Source organism: Populus euphratica, unplaced genomic scaffold, assembly GCF_000495115.2.
Source record: "Populus euphratica unplaced genomic scaffold, PopEup_1.0 scaffold120.1, whole genome shotgun sequence".
In the NCBI taxonomy this organism is placed as follows: Eukaryota; Viridiplantae; Streptophyta; class Magnoliopsida; order Malpighiales; family Salicaceae; genus Populus; species Populus euphratica.
In genome coordinates this window covers 391,344-406,300 of record NW_011499918.1, presented here as the reverse complement: position 1 = coordinate 406,300, position 14,957 = coordinate 391,344, and the positions used below count along the sequence as shown (strand labels likewise).

General features: G+C 28.2%; 1 protein-coding gene across 1 annotated transcript; it reads right to left on the bottom strand.

The window, feature by feature from the left end:
- Positions 1-4,765: 4,765 nt before the first annotated feature.
- On the bottom strand, positions 4,766-9,400 carry LOC105134893 (protein TRANSPARENT TESTA 12-like). The gene is made up of 7 exons (XM_011039469.1): positions 9,101-9,400; positions 8,336-8,967; positions 8,152-8,208; positions 7,281-7,519; positions 6,477-6,595; positions 5,861-5,947; positions 4,766-5,040 (listed from the first exon to the last, which is right to left on the bottom strand). The coding sequence occupies exons 1-7, from the start codon at positions 9,398-9,400 to the stop codon at positions 4,975-4,977; spliced, it is 1,500 nt and encodes a 499-aa protein (XP_011037771.1). The 3' UTR covers positions 4,766-4,974.
- Between the last annotated feature and the right edge of the window lie 5,557 nt (positions 9,401-14,957).

Genomic DNA, 14,957 nt, shown 5'->3' with positions numbered 1-14,957 from the left:
TGTGATCACACTTTCAAAAAAAAATTATATTTTTGATTATTTTGATATGTTAATATATATATATAAACACTTTGGAAAATATGCTTTAACATAGAGTATTTTACGACAATAATATATAGAATCTCAAAATTATACAGGGGACAGCCACTAATAACAATGCCAGTGATTTGACCACTGTATCTGCCATGGCCATCAATTTGTCCTAATACACAAGTAGCAGGTAGGTATATGTAATAGACTCCCTCCCCCAGTCTTTGATGAATGGTTGCTTGACAGGTGTAAACCAACCGATTAGTGTCTTTCGGCGTGTCAATCTAACGGCATTTCACATGCCCACCAGACCTCGCATCATTTTGGGGCCCTATTTCTTTGAAGGGTTATAGGTGTCCTCCGGCTCGCGTTAACCTACTGTTATTTGATATTCTTATATTAAAATAATTTAAAAATATAAAAAGTTCTTTTAAAGTAAAAAAATAAAAATTATTAAAAAATTTTAAAAACAATTTTAAAACATTCTCAAATAAAACCAGAGGATAAATTTTAGTTAGTTTACACGAGGATTTAAGCATAAAAAACCAAAAACAAATGTTGTTCACCTCCTCTCACAGATACTTAATCATTTATAAACTGCAGCCACCTTTTCCTTTTCAATTCTAATTTGTTGGAATTGCATAATATATATTTTTATTTAATTCACTTAATTTTATACATGTTTTTATTTTTATTATTTTTTATTAATTTTAATAAATAAATTTATTACACACAAATAAATAAATATATTATTGTGTGAGATCATTTCAAACCATTTCTCCATTTTTCCACCTTCTTTTTTTTGTTATTTTTAATGAACTTTTTTGTTTATTTGCGTAGATAAATATCAATTTATTTGGTTAGATGACTATATAAGTTTTCAATTTAATCTTTGAATTTTTTTATGTAAAGAAACATGTAAACTAATTTTTAACCCCCATATTTGTATATATTTTGAAAAAAAATTAGAAAAATCCAAAAAAATATGTATTGTCAATAAATTCAACTATTTTAATCACTTTGTTATTTTCTTAATTTCTATTTAATTCTTGTGTGTCAAAACATCTTAAAAATCATAAAAATCAAAATATAAAAATTAGCTAAAGTTTGAAATTGAACTGATAATTGAGCATTATAGACAAAATTGAGTTTGGAAATTTTTGGGCCATAATCAAGGTTTCGGTTTCAATTGAAGAGGAATTTTAGGAAAAGAATTATTCTATTTGATTTGGCTAAGAGTAAAAGAAATTTGAAGTTTAAGGATGATTTAGAAACAAATAACCAAATTAGAAATCAATAAAAGGTTTAATTAAAGAAAAAAACATAATTGATAGTTAGATTGATCAAAATTGTATAATTTTGGGAGCTAAATATGAATTTGAAATAGGTTGTTAAATTTGAAGGTTGAAATTGATTCATATAGGGATACAATTACAAAAAAAATAAAGGTAATTTAAAACAAATTGAATGAAATTGGAAAAGATTCAAAATCTAAGGATTGTAATGAGAATAAGGAATGTTTGTCCAAATTTTTATTTCAGTCCATTTCAATTCATTTAATTCAATTTAGTCAAATAAATTCATTTATTTCAATCTGATTAAGTCCAATTGAACTGATTTAATTCAATTTAATCCCCAATTACATCTAGACATTTAAATCAGAGATTGCAATCTCCTATTTATAACTAGATTTTAAAGCCATTAACCAAAAATCTCAACATTAAATTTATTTTCTAATCTCCCAAATTCAACAATCAACAAAGTTTAAAATTTAAGGACTTCATAAAATATATATTATTGATAGAAATGTGTGTATATATAGGTGTCAAGCATTTCATTAAGGCTAAGAGTCTAACATAGTAATGGTAGGCTTTAGGATTAAAAAAAAATATAGATCAAGCCTTTAACATGTCATAAATAAAAAAATAAAGTTAGGATGGTTAGGTATTGTAAGAAACCAGGTCATAAACAAAATCTAAGTTGCAGTATAGTTTGAATGACAACAATAAAATTTATTTTCAGCACAAATTTTGAGGGATTTAACAAATCTTAATAACCTGATAAAGATTAAGAAATTCAATAACATCAATGACTCATAATCAGCAAAAGAGTCCTAACAAAAGATAACAGCTAAGGAAGAGAATAAAGGAAGCAAATCATGACAAAAACTAGAAAGGATTAAATAGCATTATTTTCTTCTCTATTTTTTAATTTGCAAGTAGCTATGAACTAAATTTTCACTTTTGATTCAGCGGAATTTTATTCCATTATTTGTTTAGATTGTGAGAAGAGATATTTCCAACTTTATTTTTTAACATTCAAGTACTTGTTTTACCTGAATTTGGTACATGTCTATTGTTCTCATTCAAGCTTTTTGAATGGTTTTTACGGTAAACATGTTTATTTTGTGATTTTTCAATCAATAATTATTGATTTGGATAAAGAAGAAAGCAAAATAAATGAATTTGGTTGATCTAACTTTCAAGTTAAAATAATAAGAAAAGAAAAAATTGTTAAGTTTTTTAATGATAGCATAGAATACTTGATCCTTTTTCACTCTTAAAGCTTCATCATCAAATATAAAAATTATTTTTCAATCCTGAATTTGATTGACATTAAGGAATTAATTAGGGCCTTTTTCTAATTAATTTAATATTTTCAATCTTTCTTGCTTAAAGGCATTTAAGTATTTGTTTGAATTAAAATAATACTTATTTTACTTCGATAATCAATAGAATTTTTTGAATGAACAATCTCTTTGAACCAAACATATAAACACTGAATTATCTTTTACATTTTGTTTTCATAGTTTTATTTTTCTTTAGTTTTCTTATTAATCCTCAATCTTCATTATAGTTTCTTGTAAGAAGAATTAGAATAATTTTCCTTGAGTTTGACTTGGCTTCCACTATCATGCTATAAAAATCAATTCCTAAAAAAAAGAAGAAAAGTTAGAATTAATTATAGTGGTTTTGACGGTGACCATCTTTTTGCACCTTAGTCTTTTTAATTTTGTATATTATTCTTATGATTTCTTACACTTGATGAACTTTGGTAGAGGTGATTAAAGTATATTGGAAAAGGGTCTATGGAAAACCAAAGATTATGTTGCTTTCATTATTAAATAGAGTCAATATTTATTGCTTTCGTTATTCAAGGGAAGCCAATAATTATATAGCTTTCATATTGAATGAAGTCAATGCGTGTTGTTTTATTGGAAAAAAGAAGAAGTTATGTTGCTTTCATCATTGGATGGAAGCTAATGTTTATAACTTTCATCATTACATGAAAACCAATGATATGTTGCTTTCATCGTTGGATGGAAGTCAATGTTTGTAACTTTTATTATTGAATGGAAACCAATGATATGTTGCTTACTTTCATTTCATTGATGAAGGAGAGTCATTGTTATATTGCTTTCATAACCGGATAAAAGCCAATGTTTATAATTTTCATCGTTGAGTGGAAATCATTGTTTGTTAAGTCAATAATATATCATTTGCATTGTTAAAATAAAACAAATTAGAACATTGAATATGACTTTTAGGGTTGAGAATGAGGTTATGATTGAAAAGCAACTAAAATTTTGGATTGGATGGGAAAATGTATTATATTAAGGAAAATAATAATTAGTGTGTTGAGAATTATCAAAATTTATTTAAATATTAGTGAGCACTTGTGAATTTTATTATTAAATTATTTATTATTTTATTGTTGTCATTTATAGAATCATCACACACTGCAAGATAGAGTTGATATAATAGGATTATATTTTATTGTATTAAGTATATTTTATACTCACACACTTCTTATGTATAATTAGTATAATCCTTAACTTTATTCTATAAATTAATCATTTTGTAAACTCTTTAGATGTAGTGTCGTGCATTTACTTTTCTTGTTACATATTTTATATGCTTGTCATTTGATTTTTAAGCTTTATTATTCATATTTCATGAAAGAAAATTTACTGTATGTCAATCTTGAGTTGTGTTGATGTGGGGTAAGGTTTAGAATAGTTGGACCATGATTGTGGTGTCATTTAAGGGTTGTAACTGCAGATGTCGATAATTTGATATCCTCCAAATTTAAAGAAAATTCTACTAAAATTTTGGTAGAATCTTTAATATTGTAAGATCTTGTTTGACCACTTATATATGAATTATAAATAAAAAAAGATTGACCTTACTGTTTCATATAAGTATATTATTTGGACACAACATGTGTTAAAAATTAGAATGTTACATATATATTAATGTTGATGACGAATATCCTCAATATATGTATTAATAAAAAAAATATCCTCAACATATATATTAATGAGAGAAAATACCCCTAATATATATATATATATATATATATATATATATGTGTGTGTGTGTGTGTGTGTGTGTGGATGAAAATATTATGGATTGTTAAAGAACTTTGACATATTATTTCTTATATATAATAATAAAATATTATAGATTGTTAAAGAATTTTTACATAATAATAATATCGGTGGAAATATAGTAAGTTTTTTTAAAAAAATTATAAACATAATAAATGTAAAGAAAATAAAATTTAAAATGTAGTTGTATTAAAAAAAAGTTAGTCATTTCCTTATTGGAGCCTAAAAAAATAAATTTCTTTAGTTGAGCTCAATGTAGATTGGGTTTTTTTTTTTTTGGAGGTTTTCTGATCCTTTAAATTTTGCTTTATCATTAACCTTATTTTTTTAATCACGACATCATGATGAGCTGAAGTTAAATATTTTATTCAATAAATATAATTACCTAGAATGCTAAAAGTATATTACGATAACGCAGTAGCCTTCCACTAACTAAAGTAGCTAGCACTGTTAATTTGTCATCATTATTTGTTTCATCTCATCTTTCAATCCCAAAGATTGGATACAGAGGGCAGATCCTCCTTTACTGATTCCAAACATTCCAGCCAAACACTTTACTCCGGCAGAGGTGGCTGCCTTTTGTCATCCCATGTATTCAACCGGTTCTTCGCATTCTCCACCTGAAAATTTTGACACTAGTAATTTTTGCTTCATCTGCTATTTTATTTCTTTTTCTGAAAAAATAAGGATGAAATGAAAAATTATGATAAAAATATAATTAATTGCATCATGTGAGTACATTAAATCTGATTTAAGATAGATCGAGAGTAAGTTCTGGGTAAACCCAGTTTGTTATATTACTTAAAAAATAAAAATGATGATATTTTGATCAAGTTTCATTTAGGTTTTCTTCAGTTACTTTGTATTTTGTGGGATCAATTTTATAATTAATGTTTTTTTATAATAAATATATTATAGGATTAGATTAGACTTCAATATTCAATACCAAGTTCTTGGACATCTTTGAAAATTAAAAAATAATAATTAACAAGTCAATCTAATGAATCTCAACATGTCTTATTAGAATCCTAAATAAAAGCATAAATTTCAACAGTTCGAGCTATAAAAATCATTCAAACGAGCCTATCACTATGCTATATATGATGCTTCTCATTCGGCACCTCAAAATTTTAAGAAAATCACTATAGTCCCTACAGTTTAGTATATGTTTCAAATTGGCCCATATAATTTAATTTCTAATTTGGCCCCTTCACAATATATTGTTTTTTTTTTTCCCTTTTAAGTCCTATTGTTCCTAACTTGTCTCCAATAATTTTAGTTACCCTCCGCTACTGCTAAGAGAAAGTGGAGATGAATGGCCATATCCTTTGAAAGGGAAATAACTAGCTTAATATAATAAATAAATAAAATTATAGGGAATTTGGAAGATTAAAATATATAAAATCAACAAAATCATAAAAAAAACATTAAATTTTTTACCTCTTTATCCCAATCTGTTCTCAAAGTAACCCATAACAAAATCATAGTTTGCAAAAGTGTGCCTCCCAGCATGCCTGACCATATTCCCTGCAGAAAATACAGTTAATAGTTAAATTAGAGATACCTTCAAATTGACAAATATAACCCCACTACTTCAGTTTCAGACATCTTGTTTTCAAAATTCTGAAATTCAAGATTTGAAGGACTCATATGGTTTGTAAGCAAACCTTTTTATCAATAATGCATCAATAAAAAGAAAATGATTTATATAAAAAAGGGACGGGCATTAAATATTAATATATAAACAATTTATTTAAAACTACTTGGAGAGTAACTTAACTTACTTGACGAGCTTTTATTATCATGTGTGTGTGCATATATATATATATAAAGGATATTGTTTAACAATATATAAAAAATAAATGAAAGAAAGTAACAAGGTATATGTAAAATTAAAATCAAAGAATATACCATGTAAAGCCTTTGGATATTTGTATGAAAATGAAAATATAAGTTAATTCGAGGATACTCATATTATCAAAAAAAAATCCAAAAATACTGTTTAGTCATAAAATAAAATAAAGGTAATTAAAAGTAAGCAAGGCAATAATATTACCTTGGCACCAAGGTCAAATTTAAAACCAAGAAGCACCCCTAGTGGAATTCCAAGAAGGTAGTAGCACCCTACATTCACATATGCAACAAATGCTTGCCATCCACATCCAACAGCCACCCCTTCAACACAAACAAATTTATCTACAGTTATGGCAACCATTACAGTGCACAGGATAAGGAGTGATCAGCACTGTAATGCAGATGATATGAAGTTCTATCTCTGAACAGAAGAACATTTTTGTATTGAGTTGTGAGCACCATTATGGCAACCATCATGTTTCTTTACTCTATATGATCTGCCTTGCTTTAATTTGTATATACTAATGGAAAGTAATACGTCCGGCCATTGCATTGATTCGTGAGAGTTGATTAGAGATTATTCATAGGGCTGAGTGAATCTAAGCTACTCAAAGTTTTGCTAGCTCTATTATGGAACGTTGCCTTCTATAGTGCTGGGTTTTTTTTTACCTTGAGCTTCCGGGTGTGTGCAACCAGCTGCCAATTTGGCTTCACCATGTTTTGACATTAGCTCAATTGTTTGAATTTTATGTATGAATTAACTCTGTGCTTCAAGCTGGCAGCTTTTCTCAGCTATTGTTCTTGGCCCTGTGCCTTGAAGCTAGCTTTGCATGCTAATATTTTATGAATACAAACATTTCTTGCTTCACTCTCATCGTTTGCTTGATGACAACTATCAACACTTTCATGCTTACTAAATTACAGAGAAAGGTAAACGGCAATACTAACTTCACCTTCAGCGAAGATTGTTAAGGAAAAGAACATTTTTTTTGTTAAAGATTGTTACCGGACAGAACAGGCTGAACGCCATTTAGTATGAGAGTGGCAGCGAGGAATGGAGAGAGATCAGAGGCAGCTTTAGCAACAACTTCGCCTTCAGTGAAGATATAGCTAATGGAGTCTCGAAATATCATCACAATAATGGCTGCAATTACTGAAATTATAAATGAACATGAAGTCACCACGACGACTGAAAATGATGCTGATTTTGGATGTCCTGCTCCTAGCTCATTGCTCACTCTCACACTGTTTGAAATCAAGAAAATGTTGTCAATTTTTGTGTTCTATGCAATAATATATATATATATATATATATATATATATATAATTCCTCTTAATTAGGATTTAAAACTAATGTAATTCATATAGTTTTCAATGAAAATATATTATGTTAGGTGCTTATGACCATCTTTTATTATGGAACTATCCAGGTTGATGTTGTTAATGAAAATATTATGGATTAAATCAGATACATAAGCACAATATCAATAATATGATGAGAAGGGTACTTAATTTAAAAAATAATATGTATCATGAATCACATTTAAAAAATAATAAAATTAGGACTTCTCATATTTTGAAAATTCAGATAAAGATTTATTATAATGATACTTGATATGATTTGCAATCTACTCAAAATTTAATTATAATATGGGGCAGGAATTGATTTAAGACTATAAATTATTGAAAAATAATCATAGTTATTAAATATAGTTTTAATCTATACTTCAGAGCTCTAAACCCCATATAAACCCAAGGTTGAGTTAGATGCGTAATTAAATTGGTATAATAATTAGTGAGGTAATATTCTCTTCTTTCAAGTTTTATTTGCATAAATTTGGATATAACGAAAGCCAAGATAGAAAATTTTAACTGGCCTTGCAGCAGTGTTAAATCCAAATGAAATCATGAACACCCACCCTGATATTGTCGTGCTGCATATAGAGATGAATAAATAGTGTTAACATTCCAGTCAGTCACAAAGCTTTTTCTTTCTTTTCTTGAAGTACCTAGCAAGAGACAAAGAAAATCTGAAAGCATCAAGTCTATCTCATGGCTTACCAAACTGAGAGAGAATCCAACGCAACCTCAGCATTTTTAAGCAATCCAGCAATCAAGACTAAAATCTGAAAGTACCAAGTCTCTAAACACAACATTACTGCTGAGGCAGCAGACAATTTAAAGAACCTCCAAAGACCATTAAAGGCCTGCAAACTAAAACCTTTCCATGTGTTTCTACACGTCTTACCCATTGCAATGTATGCAAATTGAGCCACCACTATGATCCACCAAGACAGACTCAACACAAGGCCTGCACCTAACAAGCCCCAGTCCCATTTGAAGACTGCAAGCCAGGTTAGAAAAAGATGCACCACAAGTGCACCTACTGATATGTATGCACTGGGTGCAATTATGCTTTGGGATTGCAGGAATTTTTGAATGGGGAAGTTTGCAGCATAAGCAAAAATTTGAGGGATGAGTCCACGGACAAAAACCGCAGCTGCTGATGCTATGTTGACTGGTTCACCTAGTAAGATCAAGATAGGTTTGGAAAATATGTAGATCACCAATAGAGGGAGAGCTGCTAGCATGAGGAGAATAGTTGATCTTTGGAGGTATATGCCTAGAATTTCATAACTATTCGCTCCATATGCTTGGCCACATAGGGTTTCCACTGCGCTTCCCATTCCAAGCTGCAAGACAAAACAAAACTAGATGATAATTTTCTACTTCATATAAGCTGATACTTCCAAATCCTGCCTCTAGTACACACAAATTTAGAAGGGAAAAGGGACATACATAAGAGCGAGAGAAGGTGTTACGTACCAGAAGGCCATAAGCAAAAACTTGGATGCCATTGTTGCCAAGAGAGACAGCAGCAAGCTCAAGGTTTCCAAGATGTCCACAAAAGATCTGAGTAGACATGGAAATCACATTATTGAGCAAGTAAACTATCACAGCCGGAGCTGCAAGCTGGAAAAGCAATTTCAGCTCAACCCAGGAAGCTAAACGGACTCTCTTAGAGTATGGTGATTGATTATTTGTTAGTATTTCTTCAAGCTCATTGCTTACAGTCTCGTCATGGTGAGAGACTTTGGAGCTTAATCTTGAAGTATCAGAGTCCATTCGATCTCCTCCTCTTTTGCGCTCCTTATTTGAGCTTATATATCGAATAAATGCTGATAAATTGTTCTATAGTCCTTGGATTTGAACTTTGTTATATCTTAGTCCCTCATATTTGAAAACCATTAGTTGAGTTCCTTGATTTTTGTTGATTGTTGTGGTATACAAACATTTGTTGGTGTTTTCTTAATCCCAAATGTGTAGTTCAAACCATTAATTTGAACTTAAGAAAAAACCAATACATACACTGTGTTCAGAGAAAATAACATAGCTGAACTTGAAAGAATAAAAAACAACATAGAATTTTGCTAAAAAGGGTCTCAATAACTAGAGTTCTTATTTGTGTTTTATTAATGAATATTTCTCTCTAATATAGTTTGAATCTTCAAAAGATCTGTAAATTTTTAAATAGAAAAATAACTTACCTTTATAAAATTAAAAAATCATAATCCTAAATCAAATAGAAAATAATATAAAATCCAAAATTAAACTAGAAATCTAAGACAAGGAAAATAACAAAATTGAATGAAAGAGCATTTTTTTTTAACATAATTTGAAGATCCTTTTGAACTTGGTTGATTATAATATATAAGTTGATCCTCTAAAGAAATAAAAATAAAAAAACCTTCTTAACAGATTTGAAAACGATCCAAAAATTTACGAGTTTTTCTATCTAAATGGTTTTTTGGTATGATCAAGCTTCGTCTTGGACTAATCTATATCCTACTAATTCATACACAAGTCTGATAGGCATTCTATCTAGTCTAGTTATAGCATATATGTATCCTCAAATCGTTCATAACTTCATTCTCTCTATGGTTATAGGTTTATATGAGTTAAAGTACTATATTCTAGATTTTTTAAATATAAAGAAATCTCTAAACATTTATAAAATAAAATAAAAGAAAGAAAAAAAGAACTCTAAACATTATGATCTTCACTCTCCTGTGACCCTGTCTTTATGCTAGTCTGTTAAACCATATTCAATAAGTATGATATATCTATGTTACACATCTAGCTCAACTTGGACCTGATGTTACATACCATTTAGTTTCACTATAAAATTTGAACCTAAACCATCTAGGTGGTGGCCAAGTGGTAAGGATTTGGGATCAAGGGGTTTGCTCCCTCTGTGGTTTCAGGTTCGAGTCCTTGGTTGCTCATATGATGGCCACTGGAGACTTACATGGTCGTTAACTTCAGGGCCCGTGGGATTAGTCGTGGTGCGCGCAAGCTGGCCCGGACTCCCACGTTAATCTAAAAAAAAAAAAAAATTGAACCTAATGTTATAAAATACAATCTAACCAAAGCAATGATCGAACATCATCAGAAAATTGAAAAAGTCAATGAAATATCCCATTGATGTGTAACTGACAATATACTTGAATTAGTTTAGAAAATTTTAAAAAACTATATATTACTTATCTAACTTTACAATTTATTCATCAAGCATCTATCATATTTATCAATTTAGGATGATCTTGAAATTAACTCCATTAAAATAATTGTTCGTTTAATTATGATTTTGCTATAGATGTGATCAAATAAACCATTTCAATATTAGTAAATCTAAAAATCAATTTATCAAAGTTATTTTTATTTTTCGTAAACATAAAGAACTCTAAACATTTATAATAAAAAAAAATAAGAAAGAACTTTAAACCTTAAGTCCTTCACTTCACTCTCTTTAAATTTTATTCAATGACACTATCTTTGTGTTACACTATTAGACTATATTCAATAGCCATGATATATGATACACATCTATTCTGACTTGGACATGATGTTTCATACCATCTAGTCCTATCATAAAATTTGAATCTCATGTTGCAAAATGTGATCTAACTAAGGCAATGATTGAACACCACTAGAAAATTAAAAAAAATTGATGAAATATTCTATTGACATTAAGGAGAAACTTTTATTAGCAATTACTGTACCAATAAATTTTTTTACAAAAACATGTTATCGACAATATACTTATTAGGAATTGGTGTTCTATCATCAATTCTATCAGCAACTTGTTTTTCTAACTACATCGTTGACAAAAATTCATGCAAAAAAATAGTTTTTTTTTCTTATTTTCCATTAATGACTTTGTTGACAATCTTATTTGCAAAATAAATATTTTATCTCATGTTTCATCGAGAATGCACCTTAATTACCAATGGAATTCTCCCTCACTAATTCCATCATAAATTTTTCATCGCTTATTTCATTAGAATATTGCTTGATATTTTACCAAATTGCATTGTGGTTTTTCCACACTTTGATGATCACCCTATTGTTTTCCACTTCCTAGTAAAAAAATTCCCTTAAAAGTCAATTCATATATGAGCTAGTTTTTAAAATTTTAAAAAATCATATATTATTTATCTAACCTTAAATTTCTCCCCTTAAACATATACCATATTCATCAATTTAGGAAGATCTTGAAGCAGATTCCATTAAAACAATGGTTCTTTGAACGATAGTTTCGTTATAGATGTGATTAAACAAACCACTTCATTATCAATAAACTTGAAAATCAATTCATTGAAAGTCATTTTAATTCAATGTAAATATAAAGAACTCTAATTATTTATCAGGAAAAATAAATAAAGAACTTTAAATGTTATGGCCTTTAATATCTTTAGATTTTATCTTGCAACAAAGACTTTGTGTTTATCTCTTAGACCATATTCAATAAACATGTCATTGGCAATATGCTTGTCAGGAATTTGTGTTCTGTTATCGATTATGTAAACAACTTCTTTTTCTAACAGTATTGCCTATGAAATACTTACTTTAAAAATTAGATTTTTTTGCTTATTTTCTATCGATAACTTTGTTGGCAACCTTATTTACAAGTGAAATATTCCAACTCACATTCTATCGAAAATCCACCTTATTGCCAATGGAATTTTTCATCAACGATTCCATCAGAAATACTTCATTGCCTATTCCATTATAATGTTGCTTGATACTTACCGAATTGTGTTATGATCAAACAAACCATTTCAGTATTGGTAAACTTGAAAATTAATTCATCAAAGTTATTTTTATTTGATGTAAAACCTAAAATAACATAATTCAAACAAATAACTTTAATAATAAGAAAAAAATGTTGGTCAATCTTTCATTTTACAATAAGTATTCTTGTATAAAGGTATTATGAAAAAGGGATTCTAGCTTCAACCAACATTGAATAAGCCTTGGTTGGTTAGTAATATTTATAGAAGATGTCTCTGCAAGTGTCTTTACATGTTCAACACTTAAATTAATGGCATGTTCATAATCATCGACATTACTACTCATGGAAGCAACTATGTTTCTATTAGACTTTAAGCTTTTTCTCCATGTAATATTTTTTATTGTGTCCCTGATTAAGAACCTTTATTTTTATGGCCTAGTCTGTCACTAATTCTAGCAAAATACCAAAAACCTTCTATAACTTTCCAACAAAAATTATAAGCTCATCATCAATTCTTTTTAAAATACAAATCTTAATTTCTGACAAACTTGTCTCTCATTGATTTTATTAGTAAACCTAAAGCCTTTTGTAACTTTTTAACAAAAATAAGAAGTTCATCGCTAATTCCATAAAAAAATAACCTTAATTTTTGTCATTGAATTTGTTAGCAATTAAGGATTTTTTTTTTCAATTTTCATAATCCCATTTCCAACCTAAACATACAACAATAACACATCCACAACAAAAGAAAATACTTATTCAATTATTGAAACAATGAACATATCTCTAAAATTATACAATAAAAGTAAATATAATGCATTATAGAGCACCAACAATTATCCAAAACAAATTAAATTTCATTACACAATGAAGTATCACATCTAAATCAATTTAATATCTATTAATCATGATCCTTCTCTTTATGGTAATCAAGCAACTTGAGTCACGGTTTAGTTGAATCCAAGGAGAAGATGTATTATATATGCATGAAAAACTTAAAGTAGATGAATGTCAAACAATGATTAAGTATGTTAACAACATGAATAGTGAGGCAAAAGTGTTGCTACTATCTAATAAGGATTGTTATGAAGGGATAAATCTTAAAGCGCCAACAAATTCTTTTTAAGTAAATGCGTCATAACTTTTTATTCTCACACTTCATACATGGATATGTAATTTTGTTTTCACTAATATTTTTTCAATTAGAAAGCATGAAATTAATAAAACCCTCAATCTTTTTAAGATAATCTTGTCTTACAACCTTTCACAAGAATTTTGATATATCTAAGAACGATCATCTATTAGTTCTGAAGCCTATATAAAATATTGATGAAAATATTTATTATTAATGTAACTATCAATTCAAAAATTAACTTTTTATTAAAAATGAATTCACAATCCAATAAATATTTATTATCTTTACACAAATTCAATTTTGCATAAAAATGTGAACTAAACAATAAAATTAACAGCAAAGATTAGGTTTCCAACTAATTATCCATTATTTTTTCAATTCAAACTTTTTTAAGCTAAATCAATATATCTTAATTATCATCAATTCCACAAAAAATTCACCAAATTTCTAACTTGAGAATAAAATTGACAAAATCTAATTGGTGCCTATTTTTAATTATAACACACTTAAGTTACAAAATCAAACTCAATTTTATCAAATGACAAATAAAATCAATTTCCATCAAATCTTAAACAAACTCTAATATACAAATCATACATTAATACAATAAAATTCTCTAGGAAAAACCTATAAAACACTTGAATATACAAGAAACTACAAATACTACAAAGAAATTTTAATAAATTAACCTGGAACATAATTTAATGGGTTACAAAAAAAAAAGGATGGGTCTCCTCACTCAGTGCAGCGCAAAATTCACAAGAAATTGAACCAAAGAGGGATACTGACACTATTAATAGATGTAGGTCAACGTTGATGGTTTGGGCTAGCCGGATTTGTGAGGATGGTGGTTGGATTTGTGAAAACAAATAGAAGGAGGGGGTGTTGATTCTTTTGGTAGAAAGAAAAAGAAGAAAATGGAAGGAAGAGAGAATTGTAATTCATTTATTTTTTCTAACAAAATGTCCATCGGCACTTCTGTTGAAAAACTCTGATGGGTCAAATGTTCAATGGAATCATGGATTGAATATTTTTTTTAATCTTCTCTAATCAATTCAAAATTTCATTGGTAATTACTAATGGAACATATTCCTTTGCTATTCACATTGACAACTATCGATGGAATTTTTCTATCTATATTTATGTTAAAAATTACTAATAAATTTTTTTTTATCAGTGTTTATGTTGTTATTTATTAATTTTTAGGTAGAGGAATATGTTAGAAAATAATATAAATCATATTTTAAAACCTTATCTAAAAGTTAAAGTTATTAGGTTAAGATAGTTTTTTGATATAGCATCAAAACCTTGATTATCAAATGGTCATGAATTCGAATCTCATTGTTTTTATTTATTTCATAAAAATTAAGTACAAGATAATGTAAGTCTATGCAAGTTTCAATCACAAAGAACTTTCACTTTAGAAGATGTGTTAAAGAATAATATAAATCATATCTTGAAACCTTACCTAA